General features: G+C 55.4%; 1 protein-coding gene across 11 annotated transcripts in view; it reads left to right on the top strand.

Moving 5' to 3' along the window:
- SLC43A2 (solute carrier family 43 member 2) overlaps positions 1-25,503 on the top strand; it is a 56,586-nt gene extending 31,083 nt beyond the window's left edge. For 6 of the 11 annotated variants that reach the window (XM_063798163.1, XM_016931135.3, XM_063798165.1 and 3 more), the window contains 9 exons: positions 6,038-6,130; positions 7,617-7,750; positions 7,845-8,047; positions 8,368-8,514; positions 13,383-13,521; positions 16,552-16,681; positions 21,575-21,648; positions 23,178-23,301; positions 24,146-25,503. In XM_063798163.1, the coding sequence (XP_063654233.1) occupies positions 6,038-6,130; positions 7,617-7,750; positions 7,845-8,047; positions 8,368-8,514; positions 13,383-13,521; positions 16,552-16,681; positions 21,575-21,648; positions 23,178-23,301; positions 24,146-24,307 (1,206 nt within the window). In that variant the 3' untranslated portion in view covers positions 24,308-25,503. Of the gene's footprint in view, positions 1-6,037; positions 6,131-7,616; positions 7,751-7,844; positions 8,048-8,367; positions 8,515-12,466; positions 12,479-13,382; positions 13,522-16,551; positions 16,682-21,574; positions 21,649-23,177; positions 23,302-24,145 lie in introns of all 11 variants that reach the window. The other 5 variants (XM_063798162.1, XM_016931132.3, XM_016931133.4 and 2 more) reach the window with 1 other exon arrangement.
- Positions 25,504-25,894: the final 391 nt, after the last annotated feature.

Raw genomic sequence — 25,894 nt, 5'->3', positions numbered from 1 at the left:
TGTCGCCAGGCTGGAGTGCAGTGGCATGATCTCGGCTCATTGCAACCTCTGCCCCCTGGGTTCAAGCAATCCTCCTGCTTCAGCCTCCCAAGTACCTGGGACTACAGGTGCACGCCACCACACCTGGCTAATTTTTGGTATTTTTAATAGAGATGGGGTTTCACCATGTTGGCCAGGATGGTCTCGATCTCGTGATCCGCCCACCTCAGCCTCCCAAAGTGTTGAGATTACAGGCGTGAGCCACCGCGCCTAGCCCAGGCATTGCTGTTCTAAGGAAAAGATCATAATTAAAAATACAAGATGTCGGTGTTGGTTTGAAGGCTACCTAGTGTGGTTCCCCTGAGGCACTCTACTCCCCTAAGGAATGGCCCTGCTGACCAGAATAACATGTTGGGAAGAATTTTCTTGGTGCTGGTAAGAATGTTCCAGGCGGCAAGAGGCAGGGCATCAAAGGGAGCAGCTGGGAGGCCCCTGCCCTGTCCAGGCCTGAGGGCAAGGCCTCATCCATGGACAGATGGAGAGTCGGCCTCTTCCCCAGGTTCTGCTCTTCCCCATCCTGGATCTAGTGCTGGGGAGAAGACTCCAGAAGACCAGGCAGGGCCACATGGTCACCCCAGGGCCCTGTGGCTCTGTTGGTCTGTAGCCTAGGTTAGGGTTAAGGCAGGCAGGCTTGAGATTAAAAAGGTAGAAGGAAAATGCCTAGCTAGCAAGCTCTCTGCTTTTCCGGAACATTCTCTAGCTCTGTTGAAAAGTTTGAGACACTCTTTTTACCCAAAGGTGACTGCAGCAACCTACATGTCAGCCTCACCTGACCCTGCACCAAGGGAGCCAGGCTCTGGGCTTCCATTTGCCCTTCTGGTTGGGTTCCAAGCCTTCTCTGGGCCCCCCCTTTTTTTTTTGAGACAGAGTCTCGTTTTGTCACCCAGGCTGGAGTGCAGTGGCATGATCTCGGCTCACTGCAACCTCCGCCTCCTGGATTCAAGCAATTCTGCCTCAGCCTCTTCCCCAGTAGCTGGGACTACAGGCACCCACCACCACGCCCAGCTAATTTTTGTATTTCTAGTAGAGACAAGGTTTCACTGTGTTGGCCAAGCTGGTCTCAAACTCCTGACCTCATGGTCCACCTGCCTCGGCCTCCCAAAGCGTTGGGATTACAGGCGTGAGCCACCGCGCCTGGCCCCTTTCTTTCTTTCTTTCTTTGCGCCGGCTGTGCTGGCATGCCGGGCAGGAACACTTCCCTCCTTCCGCATAAGCAGAACAAATATTTGCATTCTCACTGGGGTAGATGTGGCCACGGAGATGCCTTTGCTACAGTGCAGTAATGGAGCAGCCCAAATATGTGAGCTTGGGAACCGAGGCTTGTCCTTTGAACTGCAGCCTACCTGGGAGGCAGGTACCCAGAGAGTAAGATTGCTCACCTGGGCGTGCCTGGGCACGTGTGAGCACATCACATTTCTTTTGTCTTCTGTTGGAAGGGATTTCTTTTCTTTTTCTTTTTTCTTTTTTTTTTCTTTTTGAGATGGAGTCTCACTCTGTCGCCCAGGGTAGAGGGCAATGGCGAGATCTTGACTCACTGCAAGCTCCGCCTCCCAAGTTCAAGTGATTCTCCTGTCTCAGCCTCCCGAGTAGCTGGGATTACAGGTGCCCGCCATTATGCCCAGCTAATTTTTGCATTTTTGTAGAGATGGGGTTTCACCATGTTGGCCAGGCTGGTCTCGAACTCCTGACCTCAGGTGATCTGCCCACCTTGGCCTCCCAAAGTGCTGGGATTACAGGCGTGAGCCACCTCGCCCGGCCTCATTTCTTTTTTTTTTTTGAGTCTTGCTCTGTCGCCCAGGCTGGAGTGCAGTGGCACAATCTTGGCTCACTGCAACCTCCACCACCCGGGTTCAAGCAATTCTCCTGCCTCAGCCTCCCAGGTAGCTGGGATTACAGGCGCACGTCACCATGCCCGGCTAATTTTTGAATTTTTTTAGCAGGGACGGGGTTTCACCATGTTGGCCAGGCTGGTCTTGAACTCCTGATCTTGTGATCTGCCCACCTCGGCCTCCCAAAGTGCTGGGATTACAGGTGTGAGCCACCGTGCCCAGCCTCTTTTTTTTAAAACGTAGTCTTGCTCTGTTGCGCAGGCTGGAGTGCAGTGGCACGATCTCGGCTCACTGCAACCCCCGCCTGGGTTCAAGTGGTTCTCCTGCCTCAGCCTCCCGAGTAGCTGGGATTACAGGCATGTTCCACCATACCTCGCTAAGTTTTTGTATTTTTGGTAGAGACGGGGTCTCACTATGTTCCCTAGGCTGGTCTGGAACTCCTGACCTCGTGATCCGCCCACCTCGGCCTCCCAAAGTGCTGGGATGACAGGCGTGAGCCACCGCGCCCGGCCTCACTGTGACTTTTTGGTGTCCTAATGGGTATCAAGTGGTATCTCATTGTGGCTTTGATTTGAATTTCACTATGATTAATGATGTTGAGCATCTTTCCATATGCTTATTGGCCATTTGTATATCTTCTTTGGAGAAATGTCTATTCAGATCCTTTGCCCATTTAAAAAATTGGTTATTTCAAAAAATAGCTGGGCGTGGTGGCACATACCTGCAATGGGAGGTGCCGCTTGGGAGGCTGAGGTGGGAGAATGGCATGAACCCAGGAGACAGAAGTTGGAGTGGGCCGAGATCGCACCACTGCACTCCAGCCTGGGAGACAGAGCGAGACTCCATCTAAAAAAAAAAATTGGTTATTTATCATTTTATTATTGAGATGTAGGGGTTCTTTACATGTTCTATTTTTTGTTTTTTGAATAACTGTTGGGCACTATGTTTATATATTCTAGATGCAAGCTCTTGATCTGTGATTTGTAAGAAGTTTCTCCCATTCTGTGCATTCTTTTCACTTTCTTGAACTCCTGCCCTCAAGTAATCCCGCTGCCCCGGCCTTCCAAAGTGCTGGGATGACAGGCACGAGCCACCACTCCCAGCCTGTTTTCACTTTCTTTTTTTTTTGAGATGGAGTCTCGCACTCTTGCCCAGGCTAGAGTGCAATGGATCAATGTCAGCTCACTGCAACCTCCATCTCCCGGTTCAAGGGATTCTCCTGTCTCAGCCTCCCGAGTAGCTGGGATTACAGGCGTCCACCACCACACCCGGCTAATTTTTTGTATTTTTAGTAGAGATAGGGTTTCCCCATGTTGGCCAGGCTGGTGTTGAACTGCTGACCTCATGATCTGCCTGCCTCGGCCTCCCAAAGTGCGGGGATGACAGGTGTGAGCCACCGCGCCCAGCTCTCTTTTCACCTTCTTGATGGCATCCTTTGAAGCACAGAGGTTTTAAATTTTGCTGACATCCCTTACTCATTTTTAAAAGTGGGCAAAACAGGCAGCAGTGACTGCAGACAGGTATGTCGCCAAGTTCAAACTCCCTCCGCTCAGTAACAGTTAATTTGCTTGCAGGCAGGCAGGTTTAATAAAACAAAAATTATTTAGTTGGGGAGGCCAAGGTGGGAGAAGAGCTTGAGGTCAGGAGTTCAAGTCTAGCCTGGGCAATATAGTGAGACCCCATCTCTACAAAAATAATTAAAGGCCGGGCGTGATGGCTGATGCCTGTAATCCCAGCACTTTGGGAGGCCAAGATAGATGGATCGCTTGAGGTCAGGAGTTCAAGACCAGCCTGGCAGCATGGTGAAACCCTGTCTCTACTAACAATACAAAAATTAGCCGGGCATGGTGGTGCGCACCTGTGGTCCCAGCCTACACAGGAGGCTGAGGCAGGAGACTCGCTTGAACTTGGGAGGTGGAGGTTGCAGTGAGCCAAGATTGCATGTCAGTGCATTCCAGTGTGGGTGACAGAGCAATACCCTGCCTCCAAAAAAAAAACCACTAGCTGGGGCATGGTGGCGTGGGCCTGTTGTCCCAGTGACTTGGGAGCTGGGGTGGGAAGATCACTTGAGCCAAGTTGGAGGCTGCAGTGAGCTATGATTGCATTACTGCACTCCCACCTGGGCAACAGAATGAGACCCTGTCTCTCTCTCTCTTTTTTTTTTTTTGACACAGAGTCTCGCTCTGTCACCCAGGCTGGAGTGCAGTGGCGCAGTGTCGGCTCACTGCAAGCTCCGCCTCCCGGGTTCAAGCCATTTTCCTGCCTCAGCCTCCCAAGTAGCTGAGATTATAGGCGCCCGCCACCACACCCGGCTAATTTTTGTATTTTTAGTAGAGACGGGGTTTCGCCATGTTTGCCAGGCTGATCTCGAATTCCTGACCTCAGGTGATCTGCCCCCCCTTGTCTCTCTCTCTTTTTTTTAACTTTAAAAAGATACAGAGGCAGGGTTTCGCCATGTTGTCCAGGCTGGTCTTAAACTCTGAGGTCAAAGGCAGCACTCTGGGATTGCAGGCGTGAGCCACTGCGTCCAGCAGATCCTGTCTCTTAAAAAAAGAAAAAAAGGTCGGGCGCGGTGGCTCACACCTGTAATCCTAGCACTTTGGGAGGCCAAGGCGGGCGGATCACGAAGTCAGGAGATCGAGACCATCCTGGCTAACACGGTGAAACCCCGTCTCTACTGAAAATACAAAAAAATTAGCCGGGCGCGGTGGCGGGCGCCTGTAGTCCCAGCTACACGGTAGGCTGAGGCAGGAGAATGGCGTGAACCTGGGAGGCGGAGCTTGCAGTGAGCCGAGATCGCGCCACTGCACTCCAGCCCGGCCGATAGAGCGAGACTCCGTCTCAAAAAAAAAAAGAAAGAAAGAAAGAAAGAAAAAGATTCAAGACAAATGGGGAGTGGTGGGGAGGGTGGAGGGGACGTAGATTAAGTCCCCATAAGCAGCCTGAATTTAATGAAATAGGTTGGCATGGCTATCCAGAGGGCAGCCCCCAAGGCCAGGGACGCTGGGTGTGGACAGGAAAGGTTTGCTACACACAGTGTGATCTCTCTTGAGGTTAGAGAACCTGTGCCTCTTTGGGAGGATGTAGTTTGCCCTAGGCCTGGATTTCGGTAGAATCAGCAAGAGTTAGCCTTGAAGTCCTGTTCAGGTGGGCCCCCTCTTGCCCTGTACCCAGAATGAGCTGATGTGAGATGCCGAGGGTGGCTTCGTTGGGAAGAGAGCCCGGACCTTGCTTCCCGTTGACCTTCTAGGATGCTAACTGCTCGGGCCGAACATCCTGTGGGAAGATAATCCCCTGCTTGTACTGAGAAATTCAGAAGCAGGAGGCCGGGCGCGGTGGCTCACGCCTGTAGTCCCAGCACTTTGGGAGGCCGAGGCGGGCGGATCACTTGAGATCAGCCTGGCCAACATGGTGAAACCCCGTCTCTACTAAAAATACAAAAATTAGCCAGGCATGGTGGCAGGCATCTCTAATCTCGCGACTTGGGAGGCTGAGGCAGGAGAATCACTTGAACCAGGGAGGCGGAGGTTGCAACGAGCCGAGCTCACACTACTGCGCTCCAGCCTGGGGGACAAGAGCAAAACCCCGTCTCAAAACAAAGAAAAGAAATTCAGAAGCAGGAATCCTGGGCCAGCTTCATCCTCAGACCGAAGAGAACTGTAGAATTCTGATTGACATCTTCCAAAAACCTACCCTCTCCAAACCAAAAGCAGTTTTTGCTGACATCTGGTCTTTCTGGGATGCTGATATTTTTATTTATAAAATGATGCTATTATCCCCAAATAGATTCTTATTTTTAACAGGCTTTCTCCCTCTGAGGGCTGCCTGAGGCTCATAACTTTGTTCTCTGGCATCTCAGTGTTACCCTGAAAAGACAAGAAGGCTCCTGGGCTCTGCCAGGAGCAGAGAGATGGGGAGGGGTGCCAGCCGGAAAGTCAGACAACTGCTTGTGTTCTGCATTACCTCCCTCCTTGGCCCCATCAGCCTCAGTCCAGGAAGGAGAAACCTTCAGTGAGCGGTCATTGCCCCTGAACTAATGCCCCTGTGAGTCACACAGGAAGGGGCGCAGGTGAAGAAGGGGCCTCATGGGGCCTAGTTCTCTGTCCCCTCCTCCTCCCCTTCCCTGGTGCATCCTCCCCACTGAGGTTTCTCTGCTTCTTATCTCTCAGCTGCCCAACATGTTCGGCGACCTTCGGTCCACGTTTATTGCCTTGATGATTGGGTCCTACGCCTCCTCGGCAGTCACCTTTCCAGGAATCAAGGTGAGCACGTGTATTTTGCACTGGTGTCTGTGCAGAGGCCTGCTCCAGGCTCCTTCCACCCTCTCTGAAGAGGGAGGCAATTGTGGGCACCGGGGGTGGCCCCTCTCCACCACCCCCACCCGGGCAGGATGCACCTGGGCATCACAGGGGCGACAAATGAAAACCGCGGGGCCTCAGGGGACGGGATTCACGCATGTGGCTGCAGGATCTGCCACAGGTGCCTTTGCATTTCGGGGCTGGGGCAGGGAAAGGGCGGTGGGTGAGTCTGTTTCCAGTTGTGAGTCCCGCCCCCGTCTCCTCCGTCATCCTGGTCTCCCCCTGCTCCCCTGGCTCGCCAGCCCCCCAGCCTCCTGTTATTGTGCCGTTACTCCTCGCCAGCCAAAGCACTGCTCTTGGCCAAGTGTTTCAGCTGTTTCCCTCCTAGGCAGGATTTTGAGCCTGTGGAAGTCACACAGGGTCAGGACGAAGCAAACACCTCACAGTCCATCAGCCCAAGTTCCCCAGACCCTGTGGGTCTGCCAGGGCCCCGTAGGGGCTTCTCCTACCTCTGACCCTCACACTAAGTAAAAGCCCCTTTCCTCGGGGGTGTGTGTGGGAATGCTGTTGGCGAGGAGAGGGGGTCACGGTGTGGGCTGGCCACCTGGGCATTGAAGTGGTGGGAGCTGGGACTCTGGGGCCAGCCATCCTATGGACTTGCAGAGATTCTCATGCCCCTGGACTGGGGAGCATCCCGAAAGTTCTTCCTCCTCCTTTTTTGGGGGGGGAACAGGGTCTCTGTCGCCCAGGCTGGAGTGCAGCAGCGCGATCTCGGCTCACTGCAACCTCCACCTCCCAGGTTCAAGTGATTCTCCTGCCTCAGCCTCCCAAGGAGCTAGGATTACAGGCGCCCGCCACCACGCCCGGCTAATTTTTGTATTTTTAGTAGAGATGGGATTTCACCATGTTGGTCAGGCTGGCCTCGAACTCCTGACCTCATGATCTGCCCACTTTGGCCTCCCAAAGTGCTGGGATTACAGGAGTGAGCCACCATGCCTGGCTTCCTTGAGCATTTCTTTGGCCTCTGCCATGTGAGCTCTCAGAGGCACTGGGGAAGCATCAGTGGACGGGGCTGGCTGGTTCCCGCCTTCAGGGAGCTCTGCTAATGCCAGACAAGCCGACGGACCAGGAGCACCGTCCCCTCTGCTGGGCCGATCACTATGAGCCTGCGAGACATGCCGTGGTCATGGCGGGGCGGTCAGGAAGGCCTCCGAGTCGGGGGGTTAATCACACGCCAGGCCCAGATGACCAGCAGGGCAGGCACGGTGGGAGGACTGGAAGGCGGGTGCCTGATGCCCCAACGCCCAGGCTGGCAGGGCCGTGCCTCTTTGCACGGCTCAGCACAGGGACAGCAGGGGTGGCCAGATGCCCCTGCCTGCCGCGGCTCTGGCCTCCCTGGGCTAACTCTGCCCCCTCCCCCACCCCACCCCGTCCCCGCGGTGCCTGTCAGCTCATCTATGATGCTGGTGTCTCCTTCATCGTCATCCTCGTGGTCTGGGCCGGCTGTTCCGGGCTGGTTTTCCTCAACTGCTTCTTTAACTGGCCCCTTGAGCCCTTCCCGGGGCCGGAGGACATGGACTACTCGTAAGTAGAGGTGCCCCCGTCCCGCCTGCCCCCAGCCCCCGCCCCCCAGCCGGGGTCCCGGACAGCACCCACAGACACTCTCCCGGGGCCCCAGGGTGAAGATCAAGTTCAGCTGGCTGGGCTTTGACCACAAGATCACAGGGAAGCAGTTCTACAAGCAGGTGACCACGGTGGGCCGGCGCCTGAGTGTGGGCAGCTCCATGAGGAGCGCCAAGGAGCAGGTGGCGCTGCAGGAGGGCCACAAGCTGTGCCTGTCCACCGTCGACCTGGAGGTGAAGTGCCAGCCGGATGCCGCAGGTACCCGCCTGAGACCACAGCCGGGCGACGGGCAGGGAGTGCTCCGTGGGTATCGGCTCACCCCATTCCCACCTCACCCCAAAAGGGGAGGCAGCCCCGCCCGCCCTGTTCTGCAGAGGCACTCAGGAAGGCTTGGGGGAGGGAAAGGGATTTGCCTGATTTCACCCAAGAGGTGACCCCACCGCAGCGCCAACCCCGTTACCCTCACCAGGCCCATCCCGAGGGCCCCCTCCTGGCCTCCAGCGTGGAGGGATCTGCACAGCCCCCCGGTGGCGGGGACAGTGTGCCCCGGCCCTGAGCCCTGCACCCTCTCCCCGCAGCGGCCCCCTCCTTCATGCACAGCGTGTTCAGCCCCATCCTGCTGCTCAGCCTGGTCACCATGTGCGTCACGCAGCTGCGGCTCATCTTCTACATGGGGGCTATGAACAACATCCTGAAGTTCCTGGTCAGCGGCGACCAGAAGACAGGTAGGTGCCCCGGGCAGCCTCAGTCGCTGTCACTCCCCGGCCTGAGCCCAGCCCCCTGGCCGCCGGCCGGAATGTGTTAAGCTGAGCCGGGCCAGCGGGGCCACGGAAAGGCCGCATCCCAGGCGCTGTCTGCCCGTCAGAGCTATTTCATCACTGCCAGCCCCAACTGTTTCTTCATGTCCCCATCAGGGTTTCCTGGTCCAGGAGGGGAGGGAAGGACCAAAATAGCCTCCTGGGTGTGGGGTGTGGGGTGTGTGTTTTCCAGTGCCTGAGGGGGAGGGTTGCCGTGTGTGTCTGTAAATGAAAACAGAACAGAACGCTCCACCTGAGCGTGGCTGAAAGCAGGTCAAGCCCGAAGTCCTCCCAGAAAGTGGCACGGTGGGTGCGTGGACACCCTGGGCATCGAGGTCAGGACGGGGCTGGAGACGCTGGGGTAACTGGCCCACACTGGGATCTGCATCCCTCACCACGAAACAGGGCGGGGCAGAGACTTCCTCGGAGCTTGCGAACAGTTGAGGCTTGTCAGCTCCAACAAACACAGCTGATAACCCACAGTCCACTTTTCCAAACAGGGCAGGTCTTCAGCTGATTAGAGGTTTTGATTCTACAGAGAAAGTCAGGACTTCCCCGGGGCCTGAGCTGAGTCAGCCTTAGTCATCCCCAGGCGGGACAAACACTCCAAATCCTTTTTATTGGCAGCCTCCCTGGTGTGCCACTTTTTCCGATGGTTTCCTTGTTTTTATCAAGGTGAAGATACCCTAGGACTTGTGAAGAATCAGTTATCAGGCTTTTAGGGGATGAGAAATCCAGCTTTATCAAGAGGAAAAGATAGCAAAGGGAACCAGATAACAGCCAGTTCTACTGTGAAAATGGTAGTCTAGGCCAGGCACGGTGGCTCACGCCTGTAATCCTAGCCCTTTTGGAGGCCGAGGCAGGTGGATCATGAGGTCAGGAGTTCAAGACCAGCCTGGCCAAGATTGCGAAACCCCCATCTCTACTAAAAATACAAAAAATTAGCTGGGCGTGATGGTGGGCCCCTGTAATCCCTGCTACTTGGAAGGCTGAAGCAGAGAATTGCTTGAACCCAGGAGGTGGAGGTTGCAGTGAGCCGAGATCACGCCACTGCACTCCAGCCTGGGCAACAGAGTGCAACTCCATCTCAAAAGAAAAAAAACATCTGTGGAACACACTTTGGGGAACCCTAATCTATCATGTCTCTTTCTTTCTTGTTTTTTTGAGGCAGGGTCTCTTTCTGTGTTGCTTAGGCTGGAGTGCAGTGATGTGAACACTGCAGCCTTGACCTCTTAGGGCTCCCCAGGTGCGCGCCACCACACCCAGCTAATTTTTAAATTCTTTGCAGAGATAGGGTCTTGCTGTGTTGCCCAGGTTGGTGTCGAACTCCTGGGCTCAAGGGATCCTCCCCTCTTGGCCTCCCAAAGTGCTGGGATTACAGGCGTAAACCTCCACACCCGGCCTGATAAACATTCAGCCCTGGAGTGGCGGAAACCCCAAAGTGTGCAGAGAGAGCTGGTCCCTGGCCCTCGAAAGGCTCATCTCCCTGCTGCTGAGTCAGCGTCTTTTACTCAAGCTGTCTGAGAAATCATTTGCTGCCCAGGAGGAATGTTTCCAACTGTTTCGTATGTTCAAAAAGTCAATTTCAAGAAGTAGAGGAAGCCAGGCCAGGAAGATTGGTCTGTGGCAGACGAGGCACTGGTTTTCCCCCTCCTCCTTCTGTGACCCGTTACACCCAACACCCATAGCCCTAGCTCTGGCCGAGAGGCGGCTGCAGGGTCCGGGTCACTTTCCGCACACTCATGAGCTTTGCGGCTCCGCAGGAGGGGGTGTGCCGTGCTGCCGAGGAACAGCTCAAAGCACTAGAGCCATCGCCTCCGCCTACGGCCCCGCGACCGCCCGCGGCAGAGGCTCCCAGGTGCTGGTTCCAAATGGAGACTCCAGGCCTTGCCGCTGACCGGTGACGCTGCTGCCTCCCAGCGTTTGAGACCCGCCATCAAACAGGAGTTGCAGATTCGGGGAAACCCTAACTAGCCAGGGTGCTGCCAGCTGGGAAAAGGCCGCCTTTTTTTTTTTTTTTTTTTTTTTTTGAGTTGGGGTCTTGCTCTGCCACCCAGGCTGGAGTGCAGTGGTGCAACTGATAGCTCACTGCAGCCTCCGACTCCTGAGCTCAAGGGATCCTCCCACCTCAGCCTCCTAAGTATCTGGGACTACAGGTGTGTGCCACCATGCCTGGCTAATTTGGTTTTTTTTTTTCCATAAAGACAAGGTCTCGCTCTTTTTCCCAGGCTGGTCTCAAACTCCTGGGCTCAAGCAGTTCTCCCACCTCAGCCTCCCAAAGTGCTGAGATTATAGGCATGAGCCACAATGCCCAGCCAAAAATACAGTCTTTTTTTTTTTTTTGACATGGATTTTTGCTCTTGTCACCCGGGCTGGAGCACAGTGGCATGAGCTCGGCTCACCGCAACCTCCGCCTCTCGGGTTCAAGCGATTGTTCTGCCTCAGCCTCCCAAGTAGCTGGGGTTACAGGCACCTGCCACCATGCCCAGCTAATTTTTGTATTTTTAGTAGAGACAGAGTTTCACCATGTCTGCAGCTCCTGGCTGGTCTCCAACTCCTGACCTCAAGTGATCCACGTGCCTCAGCCTCCCAAAGTGCTGAGATTACAGGCGTGAGCCACAATGCCCAGCCAAAAAGCCAGTCTTGAGATGGGGAAGACGTGGCCCGTGCTGTCCTCAGCAGTGCCCAGTCCCAGCCAAAGTGGGCACTGCTGCCTCACTCTCCCACCCACCCTCAGGGTGTGGCACTTACTGGGAAGAAGCAGGCATTGAGAAACAGAATTGAGAGGGGAAAACAGTTCAGGGCCAACAGTGCTTGGGGATTGAGGCCTGAAAATGCGAGCAGGGTACAGAGGCTGTGGCTGGCCAGATGGGTCGGGTGCTCCCTGCACCCCCAACCCCTAGTCAGGGGCCACCTGTCCTACCCTCCCTTTGTAAGAGTTGACAGGTGACATGTTTTCCTATTGTTGTCCTTGACTTGATAACAATCTGGGAGTTAAATAGATACTATCATCTGTTTACGTCATCATTTATGATAGATACTATCATCATATACACCTGAAAAACGAGGCCTAGAGATACTATCATCATATACACCTGAAAAACGAGGCCTGGAGCGATGGAGTAGCTTGTTCAAGGTCAGAGCCAGCACTCACATATGGGTCTTAAGACACTGGAGCAGCCAAGGGCCTCTAGACCAGGACATTCCACTCGGAGCAGCAGCTCAGGGGCCACCAGGCCTCTGCGGCAGGGGGGCCACGGCCCAAGGAAGGGGAGCAGGCCCAGGCATGGTCCCCATTTCTTGGAGTGGAAGGGAGACCAGCTCTGGCCATCTGGAGGAGACCCATGGTGTCAGATGCCTTGGCCGGGCGTCTGGGGCAGGTTCTTTAACCTTTCCCTCTCTCTGAGCACAGCAGGAGGTAGATGTGACAGAGCCGCTTCCCGCAGGCAGTGTGGTGACAGGGACCCTGATTGCACCAGGTCTTCCGCATGCCCGCCACTTCCCCATCACGCTACCCACCAACGTCACAGGCCTGATTCACCAGCCCGCCTGTGACCCGGCACCAGCAGACAGGAGGATGTCAGCAGGGGCCCGGGCTGGGCGTTGTCCCAAGTCCACTTCCAGAGGCCTGGCTGCAGCTCTGCCTCCCCTGAGCGCCCCGAGTCACGCTTGGTGGGAAATGCAGTGCGGGAAACGCAGTGCGGGAAATGAGTGCAGGAAACGCAGTGCGGGAAATGAGTGCGGGAAACGCAGTGTGGGAAATGCAGTGCATGCTGGGCATGGAGTGAGCCTGCCTCCTCTCCCATCTCTCTGTAGCACTGAGATTTCTGCCACTAACCTCTCTTCTTTCTGCTTTTTCACTTTTGCTTTCTTGATGCAGTGATGGCCACGGGTAAGCGGGGGGTGGGGGGGATTGTCAGGGAATGCTGTGATGTCCCCTCCCAGCCAGTCTCTAGAGGTTCAACCCAGAAGCTCCTCACCTCAAGCTCCAGACATGCCTCCTGGCTAGAGCCGTGGGGGTAAAACTGGGGCAATCAACATTCCTCGTCTGCTTCCCTGGAAAATCCACTGTCATTTTAAGTCTTTGAATATGGAAGCCCTGACGTCAGAGCCCCGTGAGCGGTGCCTTTCTGGGATATTTCTTTTTTTTTTTTTGAGATGGAGTCTTGCTCTGTTGCCCAGGGTGGAGTGCAGAGGCATGATCTTGGCTCACTGCAACCTTCACCTCCCGGGTTCAAGTGATTCTCCTTGTAGCCTCCTGAGTAGCTGGGACTACAGGTGCCTGCCACCACGCCCAGCTAGTTTTTGTATTTTTAGTAGAGATGGGGTTTCACCGTGTTGGTCAGTCTGGTCTCGAACTCCTGACCTCGTGATCCACCCACCTCGGGCTCCCAAAGTGCTGGGATTACAGGCGTGAGCCACCGCGCCCAGCCGTTCTGGGCTAGTTCTAGAGGCAGAAACTAACGGCCCGTCACTTAGCCTCCGTCACAGGAGTTCCCAAGTCATAGTGACTTCCTGGAGCTCTGGGAAGGCCATTGTGACACTCTGGGTTTCATTAGCTGTTTCTTAGAAACAAGCAGGGGATTTGGAACCGAGAAGAAGGTGACCTGCCCCGTGCTCCATCCTCAACTTCAGAGTTAAGGTCTCCGGGCTCCTCGCAAGACCCAGAGTGACAGGGGGTTCTGGGGCAGACCCCAGAAGAGCCTGTGGGGACCAGCCCCTTCCCAGCTGGTGCCCAGTCCCTGCTCCAGGGCTGTCTGCCAGGCATCCCCATGACGCAGTGCCTTCCTCCACAGTTGGCCTCTACACCTCCATCTTCGGTGTGCTCCAGCTGCTGTGCCTGCTGACGGCCCCCGTCATCGGCTACATCATGGACTGGAGGCTGAAGGAGTGTGAAGACGCCTCCGAGGAGCCCGAGGAGAAAGACGCCAACCAGTGCGTAGGCAGGGCCGGTGCCCCGGCTCCCAGCCCGCAGCCCCTGCAGAAAGACCCCAGAGCTGCATGTCAGGCACAGGGTGGGTGGGACAGAGGGAGAGAGCAATGCACTCCAGCTCCTCCCGGAGCCCTTAGAGAGACTCACTCATTCAGCTCAGCAGGCGTTTCAACTGCTCCCCTCTTTATGGAAATTGTTTGGAATTCTATGGAAATGCTAAAGTTTGAGGCCAGGTGCGGTGACTCATGCCTGTAATCCCAGCACTTTGAAAGGCTGGGGTAGGGAGATCACTTGAGGCCAGGAGTTGGAGACCAACCTGGGAAACATGGCCAGCCCCCACTCCCCTCCTCTACAAAAACTTTAAAAATTGGCCAGGGATGGTGGTTCATGCCTATAATACCAACACTTTGGAAGGTTGAGGTGAGTGAATTGCTTGAGCCCAGGAGTTAGTGACCAGCCTGGACAACGTGGTGAAACCCCGTCTCCGCCAGAAAATACAAAAATGAGCCAGGTGTGGTGGTGCGCACCTGTAGTTCCATCTGCTCGGGAGGCTGAGGTGAGAGGATCGCCTGAGCCTGGGGAGGTCGAGACTGCAGTGAGCTGTGATCGCACCATTGCACTCCAGCCTGGGTGACAAAGCGAGACTGTGTCTCAAAAAAAATTTAAAAATCAGGCGGGCATGGTGGCATGTGCCTGTTGTCCCAGCTACTCAGGTGGCAGAGGCAGCAGGACTGCTTGAGTCCAGTTTGAGGCTTCAGTGAGCTATGATCGTGCTGCTGCACTCCAGTCTGGGTGACAAAGCAAGACTACATCTCTTAAAAAAAAGTTTAAGAAGCATTGAGGGCCGAGCACAATGGCTCATGCCTGTAATCCCAGCACTTCGGGAGGCTGAGGTGGGTGGATCACCTGAGGTCAGGAGTTTAAGACCAGCCTGGCCAATGTGGTAAAACCCCGTCTCTACTAAAAATACAAAAAATTAGCCAGGTGCGGTGGCAGCGCGCGCCTGTAATCCCAGCTACTCAGGAGGCTGAGGCGCAAGAATTGCTTGAACCCGGGAGGTGGAGGTTGCAGTGAGCCAAGATCACGCCATTGCACTTCCAGCCTGGGCAACAGAGCGAGACTGTCTCAAAAAGAAAAAACAATAAAGAAGAAGCATCGAGTAAGACGGAAGAAAAAGAGACACAGGTGAAAGTGTACAGACAATGGCTAGCAGACCATTTTGCTCCTAAGACCACCCTCCCTCCACCCCTTGGCAGTGGCTACACCATCTTAAAGCCTTCCAAAGTACTGGGATTAACAGGTATGAGGCACCACGCCCGGCTCAGATGGTGACTTTCTTTCATTGCATTCAATCATGCAGCCCACCAACCCTTTGTTATCTGCCTGCAAGGTTTATTCCGGTCAGTTTGAGTAGTAAGTTGCTATAACCATATTATGTGTTAATAGAGTTGTTCATGATCGTGAAGATTAAACAAGGTACTGGAGTCCTACTTTATGTAAGGGATGGGCTCCAAGATCAGAGGATGAGTTAAACGCTGTTTTCTTTTTTCTTTCTTTTTTTTTTTTTTAAGACAGAGTCTCGCTCTGTCGCCCAGGCTAGAGTGCAGTGGCTCTATCTCGGCTCACTGCAACCTCCGCCTCCCGGGTTCACACCATTCTCCTGCCTCAGGCTCCCAAGTAGCTGGAAGTACAGGCGCCCGCCACCACACCCGGCTAATTTTTTTATATATATTTTTTTAGTAGAGACAGGGGTTTCACGGTGTTAGACAAGATGGTCTTGATCTCCTGATCTTGTGATCCGCTTGCCTCGGCCTCCCAAAGTGCTGGGATTACAGGCATAAGCCACCACGCCCAGCCAAACGCTGTCTTCTATGGCTCCACACCTTAATATAATAAGCTACGGTTTATTGCATGAGGCCCTCCACCGAGGACTCCATGCACAGTGTCTCAGTGAAGACTCCCAACACCCCGGCGAAGTGGGGACCAGTGTTATACCCATTTTACAGATGAGGGAGCTGAGGCTGGGACTTGCAGGAGTTTGCCTGGGGCCGCACAGTTAGGAAGTGGTGGGCCTGGGACTCCCTGCACATCTGTGAGCACCTGGGGTCCGTTCTTGGATCATCCAGGGTGTCTGCGTGGGTGTGAGACTGGGATCGGTAATCGTTCATTCACAAGAGATAATTGCAGAGGGTGCTTGGCCGGGCGTGGTGGCTCACACCTGTAATCCCAGCACTTCGGGAGGCCGAGGTGGGTGGATCACAAGGTCAGAAGATCGAGACCATCCTGGCTAACATGGTGAAACCCTGTCTCTACAAAAACGCAAAAATTAGCCGGGTAAGGTGGCGCGCGCCTGTAGTCCCAGCTACTCGGGAGGCTGAGGCAGGAGAATCGCTTGAACCCAGGAGGCAGAGGTGGCAATGAGCCGAGATCACACCACTGCACTCCAGCCCGGGTGACAGAGCGAGACTCCATCTCGAAAAAAACCCCAAAGAACAAAAAAAGAAAAGAAAACAAAACAAAACAGTGCTGTGCTATCTAGGTCAGGTCCTGCAGCCACTCCAGTTCCATCTGCTGCCTGCTCATTTCCCCTTTACCGTCTCCTGTCCCCACAAGGGGAAACCCATTCACTCCCCTGTTTGGCTTGTATCTGGCTTCTTATCAGCGTCCTGCAAGATTTGGGTGAACTTGAAGCCACTGGTGAAGTGAGGCTTTGCCATGTGCCAGCTCAGGCACACGCGGCTACTTCTCTCCCCGTTGTCTTAGCTCAGCCTTCACAGAGCACTGCAGTGTATGGATGGCCATCTTCTCGTACCCGAGACCCCCTCCGAGAGTCACACTCAGCTTGCCACTGAGAAGGGCCGGGGAGTGTCCGTAGTGCTGGTCCAACCCCGACACAGTCCCTAAAACGTGCCTGGGTGGCTTCTGAGTCTTGCGTCAGTTTACGTGCTGCGACACTTGAGGCCTGACTTCTCAGGAGCACCCAGCTTCCTCCGGGGAGCCCTCCCACCCCTGCACGTTCTGTGTCTCCACAGAGGCGAGAAGAAAAAGAAGCGGGACCGGCAGATCCAGAAGATCACCAATGCCATGCGGGCCTTCGCCTTCACCAACCTGCTGCTCGTGGGCTTTGGGGTGACCTGCCTCATTCCCAACCTGCCTCTCCAGGTGGGTGTGGGGAGTGGGAGGGGCAGGTGGGACGTGGGGCAGTAAGAAGGAACATGTAAAGACTCAAAAGTGTTTAATGTTTCATGGAAGCCATCAACAAAGCAGATGACTTTATTTTTTTGAGACAGAGTCAAACTCTGTCGCTCAGGCTGGAGTGCAGTGGTGTGATCTCGGCTCACTGCAACCTCAGCCTCCTGGGTTCAAGCGATTCTCCTCCCTCAGCCTCCCGAGTAGCTGGGATTACAGGTGCGCACCATCACGCCCAGCTAATTGTTGTATTTTCAGTAGAGATGGGGTTTTGCCATGTTGGCCAGGCTAGTCTTGAACTCCTGACCTCAGGCGATCCACCCGCCTCGGCCTCCCAAAGTGCTGGGATTTTACAGGTGAGGCACCGTGCCCGGCTCAGATGATGACTTTCATTCATTCCACTCAACCGGGCAGCCCACCAGCCCTTTGTTTTTTGCGGAGGGCCTGTTCCTTACCAGGCTCTGTGCTTGCTGCTGCGGGTGAGCTGGACACCTGGATTGTCTTCTGCAAAGGGACTCCTCCCCGGAAGGCATGTCTTGGTTTTGGGGGCGTCTTGCATAACCGTGGATACCACCATCATGCCATTTCCCGGAAGTGTGTGGGGTCGCTGTAGAGTTACTTGTTTTGTATCAGCTCTAGCAGCTGGAATCTGACATCCAAAGAGGTCTGGCCAATCTGTGGTGTTGGTGGGAGCATCTGCTCCCCTGTCACCAGAGTCTCACGGGGTTTCTACACTGAACAGAGTGGAGGAAGACCTTGATGGTGCCTTCGTATCTGGATTCAAAAGCTTCATTCCAGGCCGGTGGCTCATGCCTGTAATCTCAACACTTTGGTAGGCGGAGGCAGGTGGATTGCTTGAGCTCAGGAGTTTGAGACCAGCCTGGGCGACTTGGTGAAACCCTGTCTCTACAAAAAATATAAAAATTAGCTGGGCTTGGTGGCACACTCTTGTAATCCCAGCTACTCGGGAGGCTGAGGCAGGAGAATCATTTGAACCTGGGAGGCGGAGGTTGCAGTGAACTGAAATCGCGCCACTGCACTCCAGCCTGGATGACAGAGTGAGACTCTGTCTCAAAAAAACAAAAAACAAAAAAAACCAAAACACTTTGGGAGGCTGAGGCAGGTGGATCACGAGGTCAGGAGTTTGAGACTAGCCTATCCAAAATGGTGAAAGCCCGTCTCTACTAAAATTTCAAAAATTAGTTGGGCGTGGTGGCACATGCCTGTAATCCCAGCTACTCAGGAGGGCTGAGGCAGGAGAATTGCTTGAATCCGGGTGGCAGAGGTTGCAGTGAGCCGAGATTGCGCCACTGCACTCCAGCCTGGGCGACAGAGTGAGGCTGTGTCTCAAAAAAAACAAAACTGAATTTCTTTGCCAAACGTTTGAGGCTTCTGGAACCTGATTTTTGACAGAGATTTTGAGTAAGGTGGCCCTTGTCACCTGCCTGGCTCCACCCACTGGTCTGTGAAAGTGGGTCTAGCAGTAGGTTTTGGCCCAATCCCTAAATTTACAAATGGTGGAGGGACGCGAGTGTGGCTCTTCCTTCCAGAGAGGTGTAGCCTGAGTCCAGATGGCATCTTGGGTCAAGTCCAGGAGGGAAGTAAGAGTCCCTCCCTTTTTACAGGTGGCCTTGAGGTACGTTGAACACCCAGGTGTGCCCCACCGTGGGAACTGTTGTGTGTACGTGCCGACACTGGGCGTGCAGAGCGCAGCGGGCCGTGGAACATTCGTGCCGGCCCCAGGGGGTGCTGCATCCCTCCGGCCCTCCCTGGCCTCCTGGGCTGCTTTCTCTGCAAGACTGGCAGACCTTTGCCCTAACCGCCTTGTCCAGTCGAGGGGCAGTGCTCAGTGGGGACAGTCATCTTTTTGTTTTATGTAGGTCTCACTGAAAGAAAAGTTGTAAAAAGGCAACAAGGCATTTGAGGTGGAGAGGCCTGCACAGCGTGTGTGTGTGTGTGTGTGTGTGTGTGTGTGTGTGTGGGCACTGGGCACAGCCCTCTTTCAACACTGCCAAGAGCAGCCCCTGCCCCCCCACCACCCACATGCCTGGGAACAGGTCCTGGCTGCTGAGCGGGATGGCAGGGCTGTGTACAGAAGACAAGGCGACCACAGGGACCTGGTGGCCAAGAGGATGGCTCTTGTGCCGGCCAGGGACCATTAGAAAGTGCCTCTCGGAGTTTGTGGAGTCCGCCAGCAGCAGCCTTCCTCCCACAGACAGCGACAGAACTTTACTAGGACCAGCCTGGGCAATATGGCGACACCCTGTCTCTACTAAAAATAAAAATTAGCCAGGTGTTGTGGAGTGCACCTGTAGTCCCAGCTACGCAGGAGGCTGAGGTGGGAGAATCTCGGCTCACTGCACCCCGGGAAGTTGAGGCTGCAGTGAACTGAGACTGCACCAGTGCACTCCAGCCTGGGCAACCGGAGTGAGACCTTGTCTCAAAAAAAAAAAAAAAAATTAGCCAGGCCTGGTGGCACATGCCTGTAATCCCAGCTACTCAGGAGGCTGAGGCAGAACAATCGCTTGAACCCAGGAGACAGAGGTTGCAGTGAGCCGAGACCACACCACTGCACTCCAGCCTGGGGTGTAGAGCGAGACCGTCCCAAAACAAAACCAAACAAAACAGAACAAACCACAAAAAGAAAACAAAACAAAAAGCAAAGAAACACTTCACGAGGGAGGTGAGAGGGCAGCCACCTGCTGGGAGGGCCGGGTGACCAGGCTTGGGAGACCCTGGAGCACAGTCCGTGGTGGGCAAGGGCAGCTCGAGGCCGTGGTCAGCAACCTCTTGCTCAGTGCTGTGCCCATGCACGTCTGTCAGCGGGGCCCTGGTTCTAGTGTTTGCCGACTTCCACGGTGCACGTGCACTCACCGTGGCTGATTTCCAGCTGCCCATGTGTTGCCACTGACTGTGGAACTAGAGAGTCACAGTGACACGTGGTATTTCTACAGTAGATGTGAAAAGCCTGGCCGGGCGCGGCGGCTCACACCTGTAATCCCAGCACTTTGGGAGGCCAACGCAGGTGGATCACCTGAGATCAGGAGTTCGAGACCAGCCTACTGAAACCCCGTCTCTACAAAAAATACAAAAATTAGCCGGGCTTGGTGGCGTGCACCTGTAATCCCAGCTAAAGGCTGAGGCAGGAGAATTGCTTGAATCCAGGAGGCGGAGCTTGCAGTGAACCGTGCCACTGCATTCCAGCCTGGGCGACAGAGCGAGACTCTGTCTCCAAAAAAATAAAAAAGAAAAGCCTGATGCGTGCACAGGCTCTAGTGAACCAAGTAAAATAATTAGGAAGGGATGAGGTTTTCTGTGGTTTTGTTCATTCGTTTTGTTTTTTTTTGAGACAGGGTCTCACTCCCATCAGCCAGGCTCGAGTGCAGTGGTGGGATCTTGGCTCACTGCAGCCTTGACTTCCCGAGCTCAGGGGATCCTCCCACCTCAGCCTCCTGAGTAGCTGGGACTACGGGCACGTACCACCAAGCCCAGTTAATTTTTATATTTTTTTGCAGAGATGGGGTCTTGACATGTTGCCCAGGCTGGTCTGGATCTCCTGGGCTCAAGCGATTCTCCCAGGCCTCCCAGAGTGTGGGGATTACAGGCGTGAGCCACTGCACCAGGCCAGGAAGTGATGACTTTTCAGAGTTTTGAGTATTCATTACCTTTATTTTAATATAATTTATTTATTTAGTCATAAATTTATGTAAGTTAATTTTTTTTTTTTTTGAGACAGAGTCTAGCTCTGTCACCCAGGCTGGAGTGCAGTGGTGCGATCTCGGCTCACCGCAACCTCCGCCTCCCTGGTTCAAGCGATTCTCCTGCCTCACCCTCCTGAGTAGCTGGGAATACAGGCGCCCGCCACCACACCCGGCTAATTTTTGTATTTTTAGTAAAGATGGGGTTTCACTGTGTTGGCCAGGCTGATCTCAGACTCCTGACCTCATATGATCCACCCACCTCGCCTCCCAAAGTGCTGGGACTACAGGTGTGAGCAACCACTCTCAGCTTATAATTTAATTATTATTATTATTATTTTTTTTTTTTTTTGAGACAGAGTCTCACTTTGTCACCAGGCTGGAGTGCAATGCCGTGATCTCAGCTCACTGCAACCTCCACCTCTTGGTTCAAGCGATTCTCCTGCCTCAACTTCCCAAGTAGCTGAGACTACAGGTGCCCGCCTCCACGCCCAGCTAATTTTTTGTATTTTTAGTAGAGACAGGGTTTCGCCATGTTGGCCAGGCTGGTTTCGAACTCCTGACCTCAGGTGATCCACCTCCTCGGCCTCCCAAAGTGCTGGGATTACGGGCGTGAGCCACCTTGCCCAGCCTATAATTTAATTTTTAATAATGACTGGGTTAGGCTGGGCGCAGTGGCTCACGCCTGTAATCCCATCATTTTGGGAGGCTGAGGCGGGTGGATCACAATGTCATGAGTTTGAGACCAGCCGGGCCAACATGGTGAAACCCCATCTCTGCTTAAAAAATACAAAAATTAGCCGGGCATGGTGGCGTGGGCCTGTAATCCTAGCTACTCTGAAGGCTGAGGCAGGAGAATTGCTTGAACCCAGGAGGCGAAGCTTGCAGTGAGCCAAGATCACGCCACTGCACTCCAGTCTGGGCGACAAAGCAAGACTTCTTCTCAAACAAAACAAAAAAACAAAACAAACAAACAAACAAAAAATGACTGTGTTAACGACTGGCTTGCAAAATTTCTGAAAATTCACAATTGGCTCCGGAGGATGGGGTTGATCCAACTCCAGGCTGACACTGCCCCTGGGGTGAGAGCCCCCAGGAATTGGAGGGCGGGGGCTGAGGGGAGGGTCCCTTAAGGCCTTATGCTCACAGTCGCCTTTTCCTCCCCCAGATCCTCTCCTTCATCCTGCACACAATCGTGCGAGGATTTATCCACTCCGCTGTCGGGGGCCTGTACGCCGCCGTGTAAGTCCTGGAAGCCGCAGGTGGCCTGGTGGGCGAGGGTGTGGGAATGGCCGGGGGGAGGTTGCTGGTGGGACTGAGACTCTGAGGCAGGGTCAGCCTGTCCCAGAAGGGCCCATCTTCCTGCTTCAGGGGACAGGTACCAGGGTTTCTGCTGGGTGTTTCAGGGAAAGGCCATACCTCGTGGGAAGCGGGTCAGTGGGCAGACAGTTGGGTGCTCACAAGCCTTGGCATTCAACACGAAGTCAGTTCCCCCTGTCAGGGTCAGGCACCTGTGCAGCTCATTATGGCCTCAGGGGCCACTACAGCCGAGTCCTGGGGCTGGCCCTGGCTGCTCACTGGGAAGGATGGGTAGGTTCTGGCTGCCTGAAGCTAAATGCTGAAGTTCCAGTGGCCCTCATCACGGGCAGCAACATGGGTGACTGAGTCCAGAATACACCAGACAGGCCCATCCAGAGCCTCAGTGCGCCCAGCTCTGGCCGTAGCTTTCTCCAGCCCTGGCTAAAATGAAACCTGTATCTTTTTCCAAGAAGCCCCAGAAACATAAAAGGAACCACAGTGGTTCCTTCTTCTCTGGCTCAGGCCTTGACCCAAAAACTGAAACTCAAACATCATCATCCACAGTCTCTGATGTGGGACCAGCTCATGTGTTGCTGGGATTCCTTTCCCACCTCTGGGCCAGCAGAGCCTGACATGTGCTAAGATTTAGCCCGGAACTCTCTCCCAATTCCCGCAACAGCCCCTGGGGTAATCCCAGCTCCGCTTGCCCTCCGCCTGCCCCTCCCCAGGCCTGGAGGAAGCTGTGGCTGTCCTGGCAGGGTCTGAGGGAGGGGGCGGGATCTGTGGTGCTGAGTTTCCGCGATTACTCAATGCTTCTCTGGACGAGGGCACTGCAGAGCCAAGCCCAGCCTCCACACTCCTCTCTGGGCCTGTTTCCCAAACCGCAGGTCCCCGCTGGCACCACGCTTTCCACTCGGCTCAGCCAGACACCCACAGGCCCTGGGCACAGCTGAGTGGGGTGGGCCCTCCCCAGAGTCTGGGGCCTGGAGCTGGTCCAAAGAGAAACACTTTGCAGAACCACCCAGCAGGGCCGGGTGCGGTGGCTGACGCCTGTAATCCCAGAACTTTGGGAGGCCGAGGCAGGCAGATCACGAGGTCAGGAGTTTGAGACCAGCCTGGCCAATGTAGTGAAACCCCGTCCCTACTAAAAATACAAAAAATTAGCCAGATGTGGTGGCGGGCGCCTGTAATCCCAGCTACTAGGGAGGCTGAGGCAGGAGAATCGTTTGGACCGGGGAGGCGGAGGTTGCAGTGAGCCGAGATCGTGTCATTGCACTCCAGCCCAGGCAACAGTGCAAGACTCCATCTTAAAAAAAAAAAAAAAAAAAAAAGAACTGCCCAGCAGGAAGGAATCCGAGGGCTGGCACCCCACCCTTCTCTGGCACCAAGGGTGCAGCCCGGGGTCACCAGACACCTGGGGCCAAGCAAAGCCCAGGAGGCAGGATGGCTGTGAGCTGTCGCTTGCCCTGCAGGTACCCCTCCACCCAGTTCGGCAGCCTCACGGGACTGCAGTCTCTGATCAGCGCGCTCTTCGCCCTTCTGCAGCAGCCGCTGTTTCTGGCCATGATGGGTCCTCTCCAGGGAGACCCTCTGTGGGTAAGAGGGGTCGGGGGATGGTGGGTCATGGGCGCCTGCCCCCTTCTGCTAACTGCGAGCTGCAAGGTCCCCCTCGGGGGCTTCAGGGCCCCGAGGACATGTGGGAGCATTGGTTAGGATTGGTTAAGAGTCCCTTTGTGAATGGTGGCCAGGCAGGAAAAGGAACATGTCCTCTCTGGACCTGATTTGGGGAGAAATAGAACAGAGTTCCTGGGCCGGGCGCGGTGGCTCACACCTGTAATCCCAGCACTTTGAGAGGCCGAGGCGGGAGCATCACTTGAGGTCAGGAGTTCAAGACCAGCCTGGCCAACATGGTGAAACCAGGTCTCTACTAAAAATACAAAAATTAGCCAGGTGTGGTGGCAGGTGCCTGTGATCCCAGCTACTCAGGAGGCTGAGACAGGAGAATCACTTGAACCCGGGAGGCGGAGATTGCAGTGAGCTGAGATTGCACCACTGCACTCCAGCCTGAATGACGACAGCGCGAGACTTCGTCTCAAAAAAAAAAAAAAAAAAAAAAAGAACACAGTTCCTGTCCCCGCCCCACCTCCGAGGGCCAGATTTCCTCACCAGGTACCAGGAACTTGTTCCAAGCCCAGAGGTTCAGATCAGCCCGTGTTTCCTGGGGGCCCAGGCCCTGAGGGTGGCCACATGGCCTGTGAAGAGTTGGGAACTGGGACGCTGGCATACGGAACGACGGGCCCTGGGACCTCGTGGGCCTTCCTGTTTCGCTCCCCCCTCCACCCCGTGACCTTCTCCCCTTTCCCAAACCCGAGTGGAGGGCGGGTCTGCAGCCTCGGCCCACCACCACGCCCTGTGATGCGTGGCCTCCCTGCCTCCCCAGGTGAACGTGGGGCTGCTCCTTCTCAGCCTGCTGGGCTTCTGCCTCCCGCTCTACCTGATCTGCTACCGGCGCCAGCTGGAGCGGCAGCTGCAGCAGAGGCAGGAGGATGACAAACTCTTCCTCAAGATCAACGGCTCGTCCAACCAGGAGGCCTTCGTGTAGTGGCTGCCGCCTCGGAACTGCGGTCTCCTGCCTGTGCTTCAGTGACTGACCCCTGTCCTGCCCCTCCAGAGTACCCCACGCACCCCCAGGACCTTCGCCGTCTCCATGCCAGCGTTCACGCTCCCTCCCGGGGCCCTGCCTCGGAGCTCTGTGGTGGAAGGACGGGAGAGGGCCCCGGACATGCGAGTTTTCTCCTGCCGAACGCAGGGGCTGCCCTGACTTTGCTCTGCCGCCCCCTGGGGACCCGGGGCCTGGGGTCTCTGTGGTGCCTGCAGGAGGAGCCAGGAACGCCCGGCAGGCAGGCGCTCTGCCAGTGTCTGGATTCTGCCTCTTGCCAAAGCAGAGGGGGCTGCCATCCCCTGCCTGCCACCTGCCCCTCGGCTGCATGCCCACAGCCATACCTGCCTGAGGACAAAGGCTTGCACTGTCTCGCCCGCGCCTGGCCCCCACCCCCTCCCCGGCCAGTCTGAGGCTGCCTGAGGAAGGAAGGACCCGCTTCCTGTTGTTGGTGCTAATTCCTTTGTAATTCCAGCCCCCTGTCGCCTGTCCAGGGCCTGCCCACCCGTTGGAGGCCGGTGGAGAAGCCCCACCTGGCTTATGCCCTGGAGAGGTTTTAGCGGGCTGGGTGGACCCCTCGCCTCCTCCCCGAGGGCCAATGCCGCGGACACGTTTTCACTGTCACCCTCATTCTGTCTGCCGCCTGAAGGGAATTTGAGGACCGCCGCCAGGGCACCCCCTACATACACACAGCTGCTTTTGTGGAGGTGGACGAAAGGCTGTGGCCGGCAGACACGGAGGTCCAGGCTGGGGTGGGGACGTGGGTGGGTCCGAGGGGTGTGTGGGGTCGGGTGGGCTCTAGGAGTTAGCCCTTATCCCCACTGACCAGGCGGGAGCCGCCAGGCCTGCAGCTGGGCCAGTGCCCAGGAGCCATCCTGGCGTGGGGCCAGGAGCTTGTCCAAGGCCACAGGCCCACAGCACCCCCTGCCGGCGGGCTCCGTGGGGCCCTGGAGCTGATGACGGGGGAGGCCCGTCCGCCTGGCCCACCAACCCGCCCACCTTGACTGCCCCCAGAAGTGTGTCTTGAGACCTCCTGGGCGTGCTTAGAGGGGTGAGTTGATGTTTGGATTTTTAGTTATTTTCTCTTCAGTTTTATTAGACTTCTTTTTTATAAAGCAATAAATCCACTTTCCTCCGGGTAAGGGATGCCCCTTCTGGCATATCAGTTAATAGCTGCATGTGCCTATTTTGAGCTTGAGAAGAAAAGGCAGGACAAGATTCTCTGCCACCGACCAGCTCCAGCCGTGCCCAGCTGCTCTTCGTCTCTCTGGGGGACTGCTGACTCGGGAGGGACAGTGGGCCAGGAAAAGACCTTACTCCCCAACCCCCAAACAAACTGGGCTTGTGCAGACGTCTTAGAAGTGTGAGCCACCCTCCTCTGCCGATTTTCCCAGCCAAACAGGCGAATCCTGGTCCCTTTCCATCCCTACACCCTTCCACAACCCTGAAGATTCCCGCTGGGTTCTTCTGCAGGCTCAGAGCAGTTCAGGATGTGGGCGGCAGGGAGGGGGATGAAAGGAGAAGAGGAAA

The sequence above is a fragment of the Pan troglodytes genome, chromosome 19 (assembly GCF_028858775.2).
Source record: "Pan troglodytes isolate AG18354 chromosome 19, NHGRI_mPanTro3-v2.0_pri, whole genome shotgun sequence".
In the NCBI taxonomy this organism is placed as follows: domain Eukaryota; kingdom Metazoa; phylum Chordata; class Mammalia; order Primates; family Hominidae; genus Pan; species Pan troglodytes.
This window is presented reverse-complemented; position numbering and strand designations above follow the sequence as displayed.